This window comes from Wyeomyia smithii, chromosome 1 (genome assembly GCF_029784165.1).
Source record: "Wyeomyia smithii strain HCP4-BCI-WySm-NY-G18 chromosome 1, ASM2978416v1, whole genome shotgun sequence".
Lineage (NCBI taxonomy): Eukaryota > Metazoa > Arthropoda > Insecta > Diptera > Culicidae > Wyeomyia > Wyeomyia smithii.
In genome coordinates, this window is record NC_073694.1 from 47,592,575 (window position 1) to 47,612,798 (window position 20,224).

Genomic DNA, 20,224 nt, shown 5'->3' on the forward strand with positions numbered 1-20,224 from the left:
CAATAAGTTCAAGAGTAATAACAACAAAGTCTAAAGTGGATTAACTCTAATTTGCCGTCGGTCAACGTAGAAAACACATTTAATTTCATTTTCATTCAGTTTTTGTTTAGAATAATTCTGTTTATATTTATCGAGTACCGTTTTTTACTCCAAAACCGAATAAAATTGGACTTACCGAGGAATTCTCGTCACAATTCAGCAACGCGTAAAAATCCTCATCCGGATTGCGCTTGAAGGAAAGAATTTCATCAACGCCACTGCTCATCTTGCGGCTTGTTTGCTCGGTGTGGATGTGTTTCTCTTCTCTCACTTGCAAGCACCAACCAAATAAACCACACTGTACGACACGTCAGGCACTCTCACTTTCGGCAGCTGATAAGTAGACACGATCCAAAACAAAATCTCAGACGCTTGCAATGAAACGAACCTTTGGATGCTGTTAATCGATTACACTCTTATCGCACGATTCTGCTGAATATCAAAACACTTCTGTAAAGCTCGTGATTCAGCACGACACAGAACCGCCAAACTAATCGGTCGCGAATGAATAAGTAAAACTACTTGAAAGCAGCAAGAAAAAGCACCGACCACGAATCGAGCAGGGCGAAAGACCTTGGCATAGAGTAAAACCAGCGGCCAATGGTTTATTAATGCAATTCTTCTTCTGCTGCTGCTGCTGCTGCTGCTGCTACTTCTTACCGAGCGAGCGACCAAAAGCCGAGCAAGCACTGCAAACGCGTCGACGACCGAAGATTGACTGAGCCGCCGAGCTTTCGTGCTTCCGCGACGTGGTCCGTATCCAGCTCCGAAGTTTCGCTAAACAACCGACACAGCTGTACGACTTCGGCTGTTACTAGCCCAGCTCCAGCACCGAATGCAGTGAAGAGCATCGGGCGCCTACATGAAACCCTTTTTAAAGGTATTTTTAGTACATCATTTGAACTGTGAACTAATTAAGTCATGATTTCACTAATTAAGTCATAATTTACAAAATCGTAAATAACATAGGTTTTTGATAACAAATTAATTTATATTTAATCCAGATACGAATCCGCGGCTTACAGGTCATTCCAATTACTCTCAGAGCGCCAGTAGCAGCTGTTGAGAGCAAACTTTGTTGAAGCTTGCTCCTGGATGTGGCAAACATAATGAGACACACATGCATAAATCCGTGCGAAACGGAGACCGAAAGGGATGAATTGAAAACTCCTCGGAATGACCTGGTCTTGCGCGAGAGAGACCGGGGAGCTTTCAACGCACCTAAACAAACAACAGGTGATCTGTAAGGGAGAAATATTCCTGTGCCAAAGGGGGAGGGTGGGAGATTGACCTATTTATGTTAGCATTCCGTTCAGCAGTCAATAACATCTACGCCTCAAAAGCATAACTAGGTATCTAGTCAATATTGCTTGTTCACATTTTATCAGAAGACTAGCTGACCCGGCAAACTTCGTTCCGCCTATTTTAGTGTTTAATTTAATAATTTTAAACATTTCAAATTCATTGATTCATTGCGATTGGATTATATTGTTTAAAAATGATTGGTTTTACCGGAATGACAACATCCCAACTTTCGGCTTTTGTACATGACCTCTATTCCAGATATTTATTTGGTGCATTTCAGTTATTTTCATTGTTTTCCAGAAACTGAAAGTGGTCATCTTCTAATTCAAAATGGTGTCCAGGGTCAATGCTTCTTTTCATCATTTCCATATGTAGTAGTATTCGGTTATTTTCGGCTGTTTCCCAGAAGTTGCCATTTTTCAATTCAAACTGTTGTCTGAAGTCAACTTATAGCTCCTTGCATCATTCTGGATTCGGTGATACTCATATTGGGTGGTATTTGGTCCTTTGGGCTATTTTTCAGGAACCGTAAGTCGCCATCTTGGATTTAAAAATGGCATTTGGAGACAATTTCTGGCCCCTGAGCGTAATTCTGGTTTAGTTATTTTTGGATGTTTTCCAGAAACCGGATGTCACCATCTTCGAATTCAAAATGGTGACTGTGGTCGATTCTAGCTACTGTGTATCATTCTGGTTCCGAAGATACTCATACTGTATAGAAATCGGCCATTTTTGGCTATTTTTTAGAAACCGGAAGTTGCCATCTTACAATTCATAATGGTGTCTGAGGTCAATTTTCAGCTTCATTCTCGTCCCAGAGATACTCGTATTGGATGGTATTTGGTCATTTTCGGCTGTTTTCCAGACACCGGAAGTCGCCTTCTTACAATTCAAAATGTTGTCTGAGGTTGATAGGTCGATTTGTGGCTTCAGTGCATCATAACAATTCCGGAAATACCCATATTGGGTGGTATTTGGTCATTTTCCGTTGCTTTTCAGAAACCGGAAGTCGCCATCTTGGATTTCAAAATGGCATTAGGAGACAATTTCTGGCCTCTGAGCATCAATCTGGTTGAAGAAACACTCATATTGGGTGGTATTTGGTCATTTGCCGCTGCTTTTCAGAAACCTGAAGTCGCCATCTTGAATTTCAAAATGGCATTATGAGACAATTTCTGGCCTCTGAGCCAATCTGAATGAAGAAACACTCATATTGTGTGGTATTTGGTCATTTTCGGCTGTTTTCCAGACACCGGAAGTCGCCATCTTACAATTCGAAATGTTGTCTGAGGTCGATTTGTGGCTTCAGTGCATCATAAAAATTCCGGAAATCCCCATGTTGGGTGGTATTTGGTCATTTGCCGCTATTTTTCAGAAACATGAAGTCGCCATCTTGGATTTCGAAATGGTATTTGGAGACATGCCAGAAGAAGGAAGGGTGTCGGAGCATTATGGACATGTTTGTTACACCTAAAAATATTCACCTGCCTAATTTGGTTATATTCGCTTGATTGGTTCTCGAGCTGTGCGTAATTTGAGTTTCATTTGAATGGGACCCCTCCCTTATAAAAGAGAGAGGGGTGTCAAACCATTATGGATATATTTGTTACCCCTAAAAACAATCACCTGCCAAACTTGGTTCCATTTAGTTGGTTAGTTCTCGAGATAAGCAGAAATTTGTGTTTCATTTGTTATGAACCTCTCCCTCACAGAAGAGGGAGGGGAGTCGAACCACTATGAACATACTTGTTACCTCTAAAACCATTCACATACTAAATTTGGTTGTATTTGGTTGATTGGTTCTCGAGCTGTGCGAAATTTGAGTTTCATTTGTATGGAACCCCTCCCTTGTAGAAGAGGGAATGGTGTCAAACCATTATGAATATATTTGAGACCCAAAAAAACATCCACTTAACAAATTTGGTTCTATTTACTTGGTTAGTTCTCGAGATGTGCAGAAATTTGTGTTTCATTTGTATGGGACCCTCCCTTCCAGAAAAGGGAAGGGTGTCGAATCAACATGTACACATTTGTTACGTCTGAAAACATCCACATGCCAAATTTGGTTCCATTTGCTTGGTTAGTTTTTGAGATGTGCAGAAATTTGTGTTTCATTTGTATGGGACCCCTCCCTTCCAGAAGAGGGAAGGGTGTCGAATCAACATGGACATATTTGATACTCCTTAAAACATCCACATGCTAAATTTGGTTTCATTTACTTGGTTAGTTTCCGAGATGTGCATGAATTTGTGTTTCATTTGTATGGGACCCCTCCCTTGTAGAAGAGGGAGAGGTGTCAAACCATTATGGATATATTTGCTACCCCTAAAAACATCCACCCAACAAATTTGGTTCTATTGACTTGGTTAATTCTCGAGATGTGCAGAAATTTGTGTTTCATTTGTATGAAACCCCTCCCTTCTAGAAAAGGGAAGGGTGTCGAATTAACATGGACATATTTGTTACTTCTATAAACATCCACATGCCAAATTTGGTTCCATTTGCTTGGTTAGTTTTCGAGATGTGCAGAAATTTGTGTTTCACTTGTATGGGGCCCCTCCCTTCCAGAAGAGGGAAGTGTGTCGAATCAAAACGGACACATTTTTCACTTCTAAAAACATCCACATGCCAAATTTAGTTTCCTTTGCGTAGTTAGTTTTCGAGATGTGCAGAAATTTGTGTTTCATTTGTATGGGACCCCTCCCTTCCAGAAGAGGGAACGGTGTCGAATCAACATGTATACATTTGTTGCTTCTAAAAACAACCACATGCCAAATTTGGTTTCATTTGCATGGTTAGTTTTCGAGATGTGTAGAAATTTGTGTTTCATTTGTATGGGACCCCTCCCTTCCAGAAGAGAAAAGGGTGTTGAATCAACATGGACATATTTGTTACTCCTAAAAACATCCACATGCTAAATTTGGTTTCATTTACTTGGTTAGTTTTTGAGATGTGCATGAATTTGTGTTTCATTTGTATGGGACCCCTCCCTTCCAGAAGAGGGAGAGGTCTCAAACTATCTTAATCACCTTTCTCGGCCCCTAAAACCCCCATATACGAAATTTCACGCCGATCGGTTCAGTAGTTTTCAAGCCTATATGGAACAGACAGACAGACAGACAGAGCTGCATTTTTATATGTATAGATAACCTGCATACACTCATCTGCAATCTGCTCTAGAAAAGGGGTTTGATAACTGTTGAAGTTGCGTCAATAGCGACGTCGGTCGATTAGTTTTACATGACAGATTTTTTTCTTTAGAATTATCGCACTGCTAAGAATTCTGTCCCAAATCAATACAAATGTGTCACCTGAAATTTTAGTACGCTCTAGAGAAGTCATCTCGTACTTCGGACGATTCGAAACAGTTGATGATGAATTATGATCAAAGTCCCCACAACATGCGTCCATTGCGCATCCGCTAGTATTCAAGTCTGGCTGTGGCGCGGCACCGTAGGGATTTAAACAAAAATTGAATGAGTAAGCACCATTAATATTGGTAATTTGTTTAAAGCTCACTGAAGTTTGTATTCATGTTTCAATAGAGAGTGTTACATATATATTGTGTAAATTCAGGGCAGTTTTTGAAGAATTTTCAAACCTTAATAACTTAACTGGCCTACTTACTGGGCACTGTCCGAGTAAGTATCACCTTAAAAAATTAGGTAAACTGACAGATGACTTTCTGTAATTCTGAAGTAGAAACCTCGGAACACTTACTGTGCCAATGCAGCGCATTAATTCAGCAAAGACTGCGTATTCTTGGAAAAGGTATCCTCACGCCTAACGAGATATGGTCTGCTGAACTAATGAAGGTAAGGAACTTCATCAAAGAAGTCATACCTTCTTGGGGTGAAATGCAAAGTCTGGGTGCGACTATCACTGATACCCATAGTGATGGAACGAACTGACAGTGCATAAAAATTAACGCGGAGTATACCACAATATATCTAACTAATGGTAGCAGTGGTCACAGGCTCCTACAGGAAAAAAAACCTCAATAACGAACACCACTCAGTTATACGTATCTTTTAATAAGTGTATAATTAAAACCTTCTTTTGACAAATGGATAGGCAGGTTTTACACTTACAAGAAAATTATTAGAAGTAGTATCATCTGCATTAACCAATCTCCAAGAAATGTTGAAATCACACGAGTTTTGATCTAGTGTAGTAATAAAACTATCTTATATTTATATATTTTCATTACAGAGCACAGTAATTCAGTCATATTTGATGTTTCTATTCTTCATTTGCCGATAGTGGATTATTAAGCACCATACACATTTTCCTTGACAGGAGAAAACGCTCCCCAACACAGGAATACTTTATTTTGCCAAGTAAAATGGATTATCTTTCAAATGACAGATTATCTCTGATGTTTCCAATATTTTCAACAAACGAATAGCCAGAACTTTGCGCAATTAATTTCAATGGAGATTTTGTTGAATTTTTGACCTTTCATCTCATGATTTTCCTCAAATTCTCAAATCTGCTGAAAAGGACGGAATCTTTCCAGCACTCCTCCAACAGGGATAAGAAGATGTTTTTCCCCAGTTAATTGTGCTGAGTTACACACTAGAAGCCTGGAAAGAGTCTCGAGTTGTCTTTGTTCTAAAAATGGAAAAAAGAGACGAACGAATCCCAAAGCCTTTAGACCCACATGTCTTTCTCTGTTCTTTTAAAGACTATGGAAATATTTTTGACAACTTTATTCAATCAAAATTTTGGTGAAATTTCCATTGGGTAGAAACCAATTTGCTTACCAATCAGGTAAATCTACAATAACGGCGCTACAAACGCTAGTTAGTGAAATCAAAAAACCGTAGCAAGCCCGAAAATAGCCTTGATTACTTTTCTGGATATTGAAGGAGCATTCGATAATGTATTTTACAGCTCAATGCGTTCCACAATCGGAGCAATGGGCCTAGATAACTGTCGACAATGACAATGACGATAATAAGAGATCTAGAAAACCCTGCTAATCTCGAAGCTGTACATCCAAATATCAGATCGATGAAAGGATGCTCTCAAAATGGAGTGGTTTCAGCCTTATTGTGGTCCTTGGTTGTAGACGAACTTCTTAAAATGTTAGCAGAGCTCGGATTGAGGTGATTGACTACGCAGACGATGTGAAAAGTTTGATGACACGCTATCTAATCGATTACAAAATAATTTTTGAATTTTACAAAAATAACAATTGCTCGCAAACTAATGCGCCAGACCAGAGTTTTCGCAGAATGTTCGTCCAATAAAGTCAGTTATTTTTAAATTCCTTTAAAAAAAATCCGAAACATCGGGTTTGAAGAAAATTGCTGTTCGGGTTATTTACAAAGACTAAATATATATTTATGATAAGGCTGTTAAAAATTTATAATTCTTTTTTGTTTTTAAGTCTCATTTTTGCTTTTTTGTTGAATTTTTGGTTTTCAGATCCGTGGAATTTTGCTAGTTTTGACGCAGAGCTACGTTTCTAATCAAGTACCGCTACAGGGAAGTAAAAAAAATAAAATCGGAACAGGGACGAAATCACTCGGTTCATACGTATTACGGTTTGTACATCATATTATAAAATAGCTCTTACAACATGTGTCTATAATACATTACGCAATAACGATTTGCTGCGATCTCTAATGAAATCTCTAACAAATTCTTGCTGTTCGAAACGTGAGATTCAAAAAATTTCGATTCCGAAAACTGTTCTTCTCAGAACAACCAGATGAATGATTGAAGCTCAAACATTTTTCCTACTGGTTTTGCACTACCAGATGCCACTTTAAATCCGACTGTTAAAATTGCTAAGTAGCTCTATGATACTGCTGTATGCCATCACGGGTCGATACCTGGTGAACACCGAAAGCCATGGAAGTACCCACTGCACTGCAGGCAAACAGTCCCAAATCATCAGCGGACGCTAGCCTAGGTCGTGCTCGTGGTAAGACTCAAGTGCTGGGCCGCTGAACTCTCATAAAAGCCACGCTGTCCGGAAATACCTGATCTGATGAAGCGAGTAGTGCCGGATTGACGCCAGTAAGTTTTCAATTACGGCAACTGTTATATGACACGAATCGGTTTTCGTTTTTATACTACGATCCTGAGCTGGTCCTGCGTCGGGCTCCTTCAGTAATGCCGACTTGAAATGGCAAAATAATAATCGGCGTAGGGGTTTTCGACCCGTAAAACCTGGCATCCGCGGAGGAATGGGATCCGAACCATTTTCCTCACTCACTCCTGCCGGTGGCGACATATTTCCCCATAAGACGCTAAAGTGGCCTGCCCTAGCCATGACCTCATAGCGGGACACGCTATCGAGGGTGGTAGCGCAGTTGCACGTCAAAGTGCCTGAAGCAGGCCCTCTATATGCTTCGGTTCTTCACTAATGCTTCGCAAACAGAACATTCCGAGTTCAAGGCAAATGCGGAGGATGGAGAAACGAAGGGGATTTAAAGGGCGATGAAGTCGTTCCAAATAGACACATGCACGTTTGCGGTAGTCCACGCCTCTGGGCCAGCCGTCAGGCGAACGGGACAGTCATCGGAGAAAGCGGCTCCCGAGAACACGAAGAATAGGTTGGTTGTGCTTAACCCGCGGGATAGCACATCAACGTGTTCAAAGTCCGTTGATGAATCAGGCGAAGTGGCGGCTGCGGGAAACCCTTCGGTTATTGTAGTGGAAAAAAAACTGGAATGCAGGCAGTGCCAGGAGGCAATAAAACGACTACAGAAGGTAGGTGTATGTTAGAGAATCGCCGAGACACTCACCGTTAAGGCAACTGTCAACATCAAAACCATTAACGGCAATGCAAAACTATACAGCTCGCCCGTTTTGATGTTGACAGTTGCCTTAACGGTGAGTGTCTCGGCGATTCTCTAACATACAGGTTCAGTATCAGATACTCATACTCTAGACTCAAGATTCGGTCCAAGCACTGCGAGGTCTTGGAGAAAATGGAGGCGAAACCCAACTCAATGGCCTGGGAGCGGATGTGCAAAGCATCCGTCGATCTCGCACCATCGAATGAACTCCGTAAAGATGGTAGAAACAAGGGCGCTACCTACAAGACGGTAGCCGAGAAGGAGAAAGATGTGCAAGTTCTGGCACCCACCTCAGAGGTGACCTTCACCTTGGAAACCCTGATGATATTACCGAGGGATGGGATATTGCCCAAGCGCTCAAGGAAAAGTATGGGGTGGAAGGAACCGCAGAGGCAATTCACCTCCGTGAGGATCCAGCGGGCACCCAGGTGGTCACTTTCCGGCTTGCATTGACTGGTCTAAACTTGACTCAGGAGAAATCCAACATTGAGATTGGCTGGTCAGTATGTTCCATAAGTATACACTAGCAGCCGGACGTTTGCTTTAGGTGTTTCGAGAGAGGACACTAACCCTGAACTTGCAAAAGCTCAATAGAGGCCAGCTATCTAAGCATTGTAGTGGTTCAGGCCATAAAACAGGACAGTCGGAAAACGGTACGCCAAACACTTATGTGAGGCCCAAGGTACTCAGCCTGCTAGCCGTTTAATAAGCCACGTGCGTTAGGGTAAGACAACGAAACTTGAACCACTACCATGCGGCACAGCAGCTACTGTACCAAGCGGCGTCGGAATCGTTGTCGGACATCGTTCCAGACCCTTACCGCTTGCGGATAGGTCCACTATAGCTGCCATATGTACGACGAGCAAGTTCCCGTTTCAGGATGTTTTGTTAACCTCAAACGTTCTACTGCAGTTGCTATGCTCCGCACGTTGGTCTATCGACAGGTTCACTCAGATGGTCGATCGTTGGTAGCGGCGAGCGAATTCAACGCTTGGATTATTGAGTGTGAAAGTTGCTTTACGAACCAGAGGTATCAGATCTTGTTGGAAGGTTTGGCATAGCTCAACTTAGATCTGACCATCGTTGGGGCGACGCAAGTGACATTTCTCCAGCCCAGGGCTGATCGTGAACTAGAGAGTAAAGGATGGCAACACCAACAGCGACCACCATTCGGTTTGCTTCAGTGTAGACCATAACCCGATTGACTGAGCTGCATGCCCTCACGGGTTAGCGCTTAGCGAAGCCACGGTACCAGCTTCGACGGAGCGAATAGGGCCGCTCCCATCACCCAAATGCACTAACTCACCCATTAAGATGCTATCGGTCTTAATGGGTGAGTTGGTGCAAGGCTCCAATTATGGCAAGTGGTTACAGAGTTGAGGATATGGTGCGATACACGTTCCTATAACATGACGCAGGGCTGGCACTTGCACCGAGCTGTCTGAGTAAAGTTGTGTGACAACGGCTTGAAACAACGAGGCAGCAAACGGGTGCTGGGGTTTTGTCCTGTAGAACTGGCAGACGTTCCAGTATGTTCCGCGTCTATTGCCTGGTGGGAAACAGGCAGGGACTTAGGACGAGATGCTCTTTCCTGACTTACGCTGGTCTCGGTGGCATCATAGTTGCCCACGAGGCTCTATGGCAGTCTACCCTAGCTTCGGCATAGGCGATTACTCCATTATGGGCAAGGATAGCGGCTGGGAGGGAGACACACTCAACAAAAATGAATTCAACAGCAGGCGACAAAGATTTGACGGTAGAGGGTGAAGCGAAATTTAACCCATTTGCCAGAAGCGGCATAGCAAAGTCTCTACTGAGACCAGCATATGCAGGGAAGGAAGGTGTGAATGTTGGTACGCCTAATGCCAAGAGAGTAGAGTTGGTGCAAAGACAAGTTCACGGACAAACGTAACAACATATCGAAAAACTTAATACAGACTCTGCTTTTCCTACGTATCTACATCAACGATTCAAGAAAGCAGTTCACTGAAAGCTTGAGGGATGCCGAGAACGCGGAAACGAGTACGCAAGCAGCAGAGGAAGTGCTTAAACAGTGCGATCTCGCTTCTAAGCGCAAAAGCACGACCGCTTCCAGGTGCGTTCCTTTCGCAGAGGTTTTTTCCGCAAAGAGGACGAAGCAGTCTCCGGGGGACATGGCTCCCGCGAGTACCAAAAGACGGTTGAAGGAGCTATGTCCAGAGGCTAACTCGTTAACAGGGCCCACGGAAGAGAAGGGTAAAGCTACGGGTAACGGTCCATGGACTATCGTGGTAAACACTAACCCGCGAAAACGGGAAAAGCGTGAAAAACGCCTCAAAAAGCCGCGCAAGGGAAAGGCGAAGGGTAGAGGCGATGCGCTTATTCTTAAGATTGATAGGTTACGTACGTTGAAGTCTTGAACGCCGTGAGAGGCGATGCCAAAGACTTTAGCGCGGATGTTAAGACAATCCGTCGGTCTCGTACCGGTGTCATAGTCGAACTTTGCAAAGAGGTAAAAAGGAAGGCTTCTACCTATAAAACGATTGCTCAAAGATGCTTGGCGAGGGTGTGCAAGTTCGGGCGCTCATCCGCTGACTCACCAGCTTGAAAACCTAGATGACATCACCGAGATGTGCACATTGCACAAGCCTTCGACAAGCAGTGCGATGTGCTGGTTACCACCGAGGTCTTGCACCTCCGTATTGGTCCAGCAGGGGCGCAGGTAGCCGCCATGAAGCTCAAACAAAGCCTTGAAGATGGCTGGTCGGTATGCCCCCTGGGTATCTTCAACAGTCTGATGTCTGCTTTAGGTGCTTTGAGAGCGGGCATAGATCTTCGTCGTGCAAAGGGCCGGTCCGGTCTAAGCTTTGCAGAAGATGCGGTGGGGCAGGCCATGTAGTTAGTGTTGCAAAGAGCCTTCCAGGTGTTTTGTATGAAACGGCAAACGAGACGATAAACACACCACGGAAGGTCCAGATGATCTGCCAAGTATCGATGGAATTAACGGGCCGAACGCAGTCGGTTGTCGCAGGGCGCTTGGATATCGAGTGGAGAAATCGCTGTACAAATCCGAGAGGCTGGATGCTGTTGGAAGCTTTGGCGAAGCTCAACTTGGATCTGGCTAACATTGGCGATGGAAAGTTATTTCCAGAATCAAGTAGCAGTTTACAACACGTACAGAGGAGGGTCAGAAGCACGTCCTAGTCGTGGCAGGGGTACCGCAAGGATCCATCCCGGACACGGTTATATCGAATTTCATGTACAACGAGGTGTTGAAACTAATCACACCACCAATCTCGGTCAGTCATTGCCTTTCTTCTACCACTAATATTTCTATCTTTACTTTACTTTAATTGCAATATCCTATGCCGAATCCAGAATTCGCCTCCATGGAACTTGGTCTTAGGTTGCGCCATATTTTATTCTTTAGTTTGACACCGAGTATTGATCGAGGATTTCTACACTAGAAGACCCTCCTTCTGTGTCCACAATTCATGTCCGTAGAGCGCCTCCGGGAGGGTGAGTGAATCTGTAGGCTGCGGGACCTACGCGAGTACCCGTAACCTTTCTTCAGACCATCCAACGTCACAAACAATCCCAAACTTGTTGGAAGTCGATTGCTAGTATCTCCGCTGGTGCATTGCATTTCGAATTTGTATGAAGATTTGAATGGGAAAACCACTTTTTTCTACATTTTCTATTCTAGAGAACTACGAAGCCTGAGCCTAAAATATTTACTTCCATTTGTTTGTTTAGTTCACCTCAATGTATAAACCCGATACGACAGGTTAATTGTGATGGAAGCCCTATTGACGCCACTACACTGCCCAGCACACAATCCACAAATGGGAATTTCAGAAGCACAGGACTCGGTAAGGCGGCATCCATGAATTACGTAACACTCATAGGGAGAGGGGGGTATCTTTGAGCGTTGCGATTTGTTACACAGGGGAGGGGAGAGGTGAATCCAGCGTTACGTAGCAAAAAATCTCTGAAGAGACTCTCCAAAAACGAGCATTTTTATCAAGCAAATCCTTCTACAGCGTTACGTAATTTCCATGGAGGGGTAGGTGTTGGCGTTACGTTTCTTTACATATGGGAGGTGGGGGTCCAAAAATTGGGTTTTCTGCGTTACGTAATTTATGGATGTTGCCTAACTGTTAATGCGTCACCTGTCAAAATGCTGTTTTATGTTTGCGGCGGTGAAGCCAATATAAAAAAGCGTTTTGACAGGAAACACATTATCCATTCCCGAGTCCTGAGCTTCTAAAAATTCGAAGTGGTGGCTCGAAGTCGACCGTTTGTAGATTCAATGCCGTTTCACCTTAATTCAACATTTTCTGCTTTAAATTCGCCATACTCAATTTGGAATAGCTATAGTTTTTTAGAGACATCCTAGCTTTAGCGATTCAAAACACAATACTTTTTGATTTTTTTTAATGAGCTATCTAGTATATTTTCCCATACAAATTATCATTCAAAGATATAGAAGTAACCGACTTCTGATAAGTTTTTCATTGTTCTGAGCCCCATGTGGAACCGAATATTTGATTCTAGAAAATCGACTACGTTGACCTAATGTACATCTTTCATATTACTTGGTCCAGAAAATTAAAACATGTTTCTATTTACTCAAATGCTATAAAGAAGATACTAGATACCATCGCTGTGAAGTATACTAGTGGCACAGACTAACAGACATAACATCTCGAACAAATCTACAATAAAATCATCGTTCGGATGATTCCAGTACTTTACGTTAGTAACACTAGCACCATCTGCTGCCGTGTTCGCGCTGCGTCGTGTATTTCGACATCAGCGCTAGCGTTACTGCATGTGTCAAATAGGGAACTACAAAATATGTATGGGATTGCATGACAGCGCCCCAGACGGTGTTGTCGCGCGATGACTATTAAACGATAGGAAGTTTGAAATGATCGTTTTTTGTGGCGATGGAGCTAGGTTCCAGTGTTACGTCTGTTAGTCTGTGCTAGTAGACTTGTGAATTATAGTTGAACATTATGTTTCGTCATTAGTTCCCAAGCCCCGTGCACGAGCATCATGACACCGACAAGAAGATGTCGCTGTTCGTGGATACGAGCATTGTATGCAAGCTTACACGCAAGAAAAATTATCGCTGCAGAACATAGGAAGGGTGCTAGTCAAATATGAGCAGTATATTTCTGTGAAATAAATAGTGTTTTGCCATCGTTTTTCGATAGCACAACCATGTTATAATTCATTTCCCTGATTCTTTAAATGAGGTATGTAGTTTGTTCCTAACATGAGACTGTTGGTTGTTCAAAATAAATAACCCTCTAGTGATTAATTATAGTTTTAACAGCAAATACATCTTCCATATTTGACGAAAACTATTGTTGACAGTAATTGTTTCACCATTCAGTTTGTATACCAAATACTACATATACAGTGATAAAAACAGATCCGAGAAAACGCGCCACACGGTCAGCCCCTCAACAACAGTGTCATGGAAAACAAAAATAACAAAGCAAAACACCATCCGCCCTCATTGGCACAGAGCGCGCGGGATGGATATTTTTGTTTGCGTTAAAATTTTTGGCAACACAAACTACGGGAGAATTTATTTTCGCTAACAACAAGCCGTGTGATTTGAGAACGTGTTCTGCGTCTCAGGCGTATCGAGAGCAGGTCAATTTTTTTATTGCGAGCGAGCGAATCGGTTTTAAATTGAAAATCCCTTTTTATGGGTGAATAAATTAATGATTTATCCTGCCAAAAAAAAATGTAGAGAAATGTGCGTAATAATAGGGTAGAATGTTAGTGAAACGTTTCTTCAATTTTCGTAGAATCTGAAATCTTTTTTTTTTTAATTTGTAACATTACCCGAAAAGAAGTTTGCGAGAAATATTGCAAAATTTAATTTAAAGAAGTTTGTTCCTGAATCGTTGACTACTTATTAGTGAATAACCCTAAACGATAGCTCCTTCGGTAGTGCGAAAGCGACTGAAGACGTGTGTCTACCAAATTTCTACACTAAACACTAAACAATACGCAATAGTACACAGAATATACAACCAGTGATTTCCAAATCGATGTCAACCCAATATTTTTGTATTTGCATAACATTTTATGTGCGTATCGTCATGGGAAACCATGTGGAGCAAACCACCGTGGTGTAGTCTAAAATCGAAATCTGAAGTCATCCGTTGAACATTAGCGCACAACACTTGAGACAAAACAGTTTCGAAACACATTTAAATCCACGCGAGAAAATGATCTGCGGTAGCTGTGTTGGATAATGCATGCATGCGGCACGATACGATAAAGCGTTCCACTAAAACTAACATTGAAACTGATGAGCGTAAACATTAATTAATGGCCGCTTAAAACCCGGGTTTGTGGCGGAAGTGTAGCTTTATACATGAGTAAATTCAAAGAATAGGGCGATTTGGGTGACATTTATAACCACTGATATATCATTGATAAACAATTAAAACATTGTTGCCTTCATTTCTGTATCTTTCAAACATTTATTCATCCTTTTCATGTATAATCTCAAAAACTTACTAATACACCTTGCTTACCAAGCGGATTTAGCAATTATTTGAATTCGAAGCTCCCCTCAGCTGACATCATCAACTTTATAGTATCGAAAGTAAATCGCTGAACATCCTGATAAGGCGACATCAGAGTAACACCCCACGGTACTCCCACAGACCATTATTATGAAAAACGCACCAAAATATCTGAGTGCACCATTAGATTCATTATGACGTCCTGAATCTCTGTTCAAAATTCAAAATGTAAGTACAAACCATGACATAACACATCGCCTGCTAATTTCTACAGAGCAAATAGTGAATTATTATTTTGACATTAGGAACTACTTTTTGAAAACCCTCCCTGATGATATTAAAACTGTATTGAAATTGGACACAAAAATGAAGATAAAGGTAGAAGTAAATAAAAACAAGAATGCGATAAAAGAAAGCAATGTAATATATTCACTTTAAAAAAAACCTAAATTAATCCACCTAGCGGTCAGACTCAGCCTTTCTCATTCAAACGTTTTTTTTTTGGAAAAATCATCATTTGAAACCAGTTTATTGAAATCGGTTGTGTGGTTTCTGAGATATTGATGTTTCGTGATTTTTGACATTTTGATACATAACCTCTAAACTAAAAATCCGATTACAATGAAATTCAAAAATTCAACCTATGGCGCAACTAGACCTTTCATTTGCAATCAATTTTATGAAAATCGGTCCAGCCATCTCTGAGAAAAGTGAGTGAGAAAAAAAAGTTGCACACACACATACACACACATACACACATACACACATACATACATACATACAGAAAATGCTCAGTTCGTCGAAAGAAGTCGAGTGGTATATGACATTCGCCCATTGGGACCACTTTTATACCTTCAGTTTTTCCAGTGATTGCTATACCTTTCTAGGAGAAAGGCAAAACATATTTTTCAATTGATGATTTTATTTATCTTCTTAATAACTGATTAATATTTTATGTTTTTTTATGGCATATGAAAGTTTTTCAAGCATCATGCATTTTATTTTCCAAAAGATCGAAACCGACGTAAAATTTTTTTTATGTAAAATATGTTTTTCATCATGAAAATTTTCCTGGCCTCAAAAATATGCATTTTCATGAAAAATTAATTTAAAATTCGGACTCAGCATCCCAAAAGCCAGCAGCAAAATTTTTATGGAGTCGCCCCACTGCACAATGGTCCAGAAACCAAATTTGGTGGGAAATTTGGGTCTATAGCAACATTTTAGAGAAAAACTTTCTTCTACAAAGTTGTTACATATGATAAAGCGCTCATTGATAAATTATCAAAAATTGCACATTTTTCGATGCAATCAAGTATCTAACTTTTTTAACTTTATATATAGAAGAAAAATTGGTTCTACAATGTTATAGTTCCATTAATTCTAAGTAGCTTTGTAAAAAAAGTTTTTCTCTATCTTTGAAACAATCGATTTATATTGAAAAAACACACTTTACGCTCTTACTTTTTATTTCATGTTTCATCTCAAAACTGTCTTTGAACGACTTTTAGAACTTTTTAGGAGAAACAATTTGCAATGCTGACATCGTAAATATCTCAATTTTACTCAAAGTTATTAATATTCTTCATCGAAAAATATGCGTTTTTCATTTGTATGTCATTCTTTTTGGGGCAAACATAAAAAATATCTCTTGATCTCATTTTGAAGGGCATACTTGACTCTATAAATGGAGGAATTTTTAAAAATATGTTATTTTTTAAATTTGAGTAAATTAAGTTAAAAACAAGACGAAAATTTCAATAATTTTATACATTATGCATATAAAAGCACCCAGATTTATTTTTTTGGTATTTAGAGCGCAAGTTAGAGCGCAAAATGTGTTTTATCAATATAAATCGGATTTCAAAGATAGAGAAAAACTTTTTTTTACAAAGTTACTTAAAATAAATGGAGCTAGGGTGAAAGCACCAGTTTTGGGCATAGTATGTTATTGATTTGGCCTACTTCCTTCGAAACGTAAGTAACTGAATCATTTCAAAGTGGAAATCGGATGAACTCGCCTGTATTTTTCACTAACATTGAGTTTAAATAGTAAAATTATGTTATTTTGTTTATATATTTTCCAACCAAAAAACTACTCTAGGCTCTAATTTTGGCCATAGCATTTCTTAATTGGCCACTCGGGGCTCCTATTTTGGCCAATTCGCAAAACAGCTGAATTCACATGAATTTATTTTATAATTTGACTTTACCATGTAGATATATTTTATCAGCAGAAAATCCTCGTTATTTTACCAACTAAAAGGCCAGCATATCTATTAATCAAACTAAATAATAATATTATATTCACACATAGCTAGCAGTGTAAAGTTATTTGAATTAAGTAGGATATTTGATAACACTGACATCACATCATTGATCTATGTTAATTTTTCTTATGGCCTCTGCTCTTTGCTTTTTTTCACATAGAAACCTGTATTATTTACCAACTATAGTTGGATTGGATTTGTTTACGTATGGCCAATATCAGGATTATGAATTGTGGAACCCTATTTTTTGATAATTTTTCAATAAGTGCTTTATCATATGTAACAACTTTGTAGAAGAAAGTTTTTCTCTAAAATGTTGCTATAGAGCTCTAGACCCAAATTTCCCCCTAAATTTGGTTTCTGGACCATTGTGCACTGTGCATTGCTTAGAGCAGTTTTGGCTAGCCTCTCAGTTACTCAAAAAGTAGGAGGGTGGTATACAAGACACGATCGCATGATGTTGGACTACGGTATTTCTGTACTCCATTTAAACAAATAGTAGACGGAATTGTAACTCCAGTATTTTCTGCAATCTTATCTAACAGTGCATTTCTAAATGCTGAGACGTTAAAGCGTTATACATAATAATATATATACTAAAAGAATGGATCTTTTATATCAACGCTGTCACTTCAGAAAAACCTTAGCCCCAGCCCAGCATACAACTTCGCTATTGGCGAGTGACAGGAAAGCATTTTACTTTTTTATTATGATTTGGAGTATTTCCTAATGTTTTGTTGATTTTCACGATAGAGACAAGTTTGTTTTTTCTGTGTATGCAAGAAACAAAAACAAAATTGCGCACCGGGAAACAAAAACGAAAACTAAATGTATGGTCTTTGAGGAAACCCTAAAGGTAAAGGTAAAGTATTGAGAAATGTAATTCAGTGGCGTGCGCTTTTATAAGCGACTAATATTTGCCACCACCCGCTTTTTGCTGCTCCAGAAAGAATCGTCCGTTTTTTCGGTCAACGGAGGGACGAGAATTTCAATTCGATGGCGTGCGTATGATACCAGTAAAGTGTTGGGGTTGAAATGTTCGAATGGTAATTTATATACCAAGGATTCGTCAGTTATTTGGAAAGAGGGAGGAGTTTAATAGAATAGGGTAAGGAAAGTAAAAAAGCATCGAAAACAAAAAGTGACCATGAGTAAAACAACAACAAAGCGTTTACAAAGTCAGATCGGTTTTATCCGTTAGTGTCGGCTGTGCTTGGAAAGAGAGGTAGTGATTGGTTGATCGGTATGATTCAGACAATCGAAGTTATTCACCAATTCTCCAATAGTGTATCACAAACAATGGGTTGTTTCTGTTACATAATTTTAACCGTAAAAAAATCCTGATCGGTTGATATCAAAATCTCGATATTCTGAAGAGAAATGACTTCTATATAGGCGCTCGAAAGCTGACCACTTTCCCCTGGTTTTCCCTGGATGAACTACTAGATTTTCAAATTCAGGCGCCTAACTTCGAAACACAGGGGGTGGACAAAATGATTGAGCCAGGGAAAATTTTGTCAATTTTTAAATAGCCAGAACTTCACGAAAAATGAATCAATTTTGATGTAATCGATTTCATTTTACTGGAAAACTATCCTGGTTTCCTATTATTACTTGAGAACTTGCCGGGAGTAATGGATACCGGAAATGTTCCGGATTTTAAGGCTGTTTATCAAAATGTGCATTTTTGCAACGCGTAGAATTTTTTCTGACATCTTGTTTTTTTTAGGTTTATATATTTCAAAAAAAATAGAATTCATTCAGAGTTCATTGTTATCCAAAGGTTGATAATCTGTCGAAAAATCATCGAGACATGAATTAAATTAGTATGAGTGTTGTTGTTAGCAGTTTTTTCTTTTGTTGAGTGCAATTTTCCTTGGGCACCCTAGTAGAACGCAATGAAACTTTATAGGTGTGTAGGTCTTATCAAACCAAGCAACTTTGCAAACTTTTTAAGAAAATTAATATGGACTAACATTTGAAAAGGCTTGAAGTATTTAAACCTCTTTTCTATAAATCAACATATCTTTATAACGACGAGAGATAGAGAATGATTGACAATGGATAACTTCTGAAAAAATTATTGGAACTTTTATTTAAAAATATTAAAAAATAGAATTTCATATCCTACACTGAAAAAAATATAATCAATAAAAACATAAAGTGATTTTTAAAATATCGGTTAGTTCAGATTTATTTCAAATGACGGTTTTTAGATAGACAATTCAGTTGCCTAAAACTTTTCAGAACAAACCGCAGTGGAAACACTCAAAGAAAAAAAGTTTTTCTAACAAAAACTTGCTCGTGTACTCACTGCAAAAAAACATACTTAATTAATTCATATATGGATGATTTCTCGACGGATTTTCCACCTTTGGGTACCAATGAACTTGGAATAAATTCTTGTTTTTTGGAAACATATAAATCTAAAACAAACAAGATGTCAGAAAAAGTTCTATGCTTTTCAAGAATGCACACTTTGACACACACTCATATTTACATTTCGTAAGCCTCCAGTCGGTCGTCAGCTCATAACTTAGACACTTGGTAATTGTGCTGAACGATTCTTAATAAGGATGGTTTGTCATTTTCGGTTTGGTGAATGATTCATAATAAAAATACTCCAGAATGCTCTGTTATTGTAAGATGTTTTCTGCGTGTTAAGTAAACTCAACAGCAGGCTAATGCTCTAGTTTATATTGAAGTTGTTTCTTGTTCAAACTGCTGAATCTACCGTGTTAAGTCAGCACAGCAACAGGCTAACGTCCTAGTTTACCTTTTACTTGGTTTCACTAAATTCAGCGGAAGGCAAAATACTGATGCATCGTGACGAAACATTGGGTAATTTACGCGGGATGTAGCGAAACATCTCCAGCCGTGACCAATATAATAATATAAATGAGCATCCGCACGATAATCATTGTGCAAAGCATAATTTTCTGAAGATAACGTATATCTCGTATATCTCAATCGCTTCATAATACCAACTCCAAGAGTAGCCTTAAGCCTGTATCAGACTAACCGTTGCAGCGGTCAACCGCTACCGTTCCGTCTTTTTCGACCAATCAGAACACAGCGGTCGACCGTCGCTTGTTGTTGTTGCAAAGAATAGAATCATTTCTATTTTTGCCGCCAACCGTTCCCAACGGTTGGCGACTGCTATCATGTTCATGGCGAAAGCAAACGTGCCTCTTCACACCTACACAAATTCACATTTAGAGACTTGTCAAATAAAAATGTGTGCTTCCCTTTTTGGCAC

The 20,224-nt window shown here is 39.9% G+C and overlaps 2 protein-coding genes across 2 annotated transcripts in view; both read right to left on the bottom strand.

The window, feature by feature from the left end:
* The window catches only part of LOC129717883 (J domain-containing protein), a 131,899-nt gene extending 131,134 nt beyond the window's left edge, over positions 1 to 765 (bottom strand). The window contains exon 1 of the mRNA XM_055668146.1: positions 176 to 765. Within this exon, the coding sequence (XP_055524121.1) occupies positions 176 to 265 (90 nt within the window). The 5' untranslated portion in view covers positions 266 to 765. The remainder of the gene's footprint in view (positions 1 to 175) is intronic.
* An 80-nt stretch (positions 766 to 845) lies between these two features.
* LOC129717881 (uncharacterized) overlaps positions 846 to 20,224 on the bottom strand; it is a 139,503-nt gene continuing 120,124 nt past the window's right edge. Inside the window, exon 2 of the mRNA XM_055668144.1 lies at positions 846 to 909. The gene's annotated coding sequence lies outside the window, so the exon portion shown is untranslated. The remainder of the gene's footprint in view (positions 910 to 20,224) is intronic.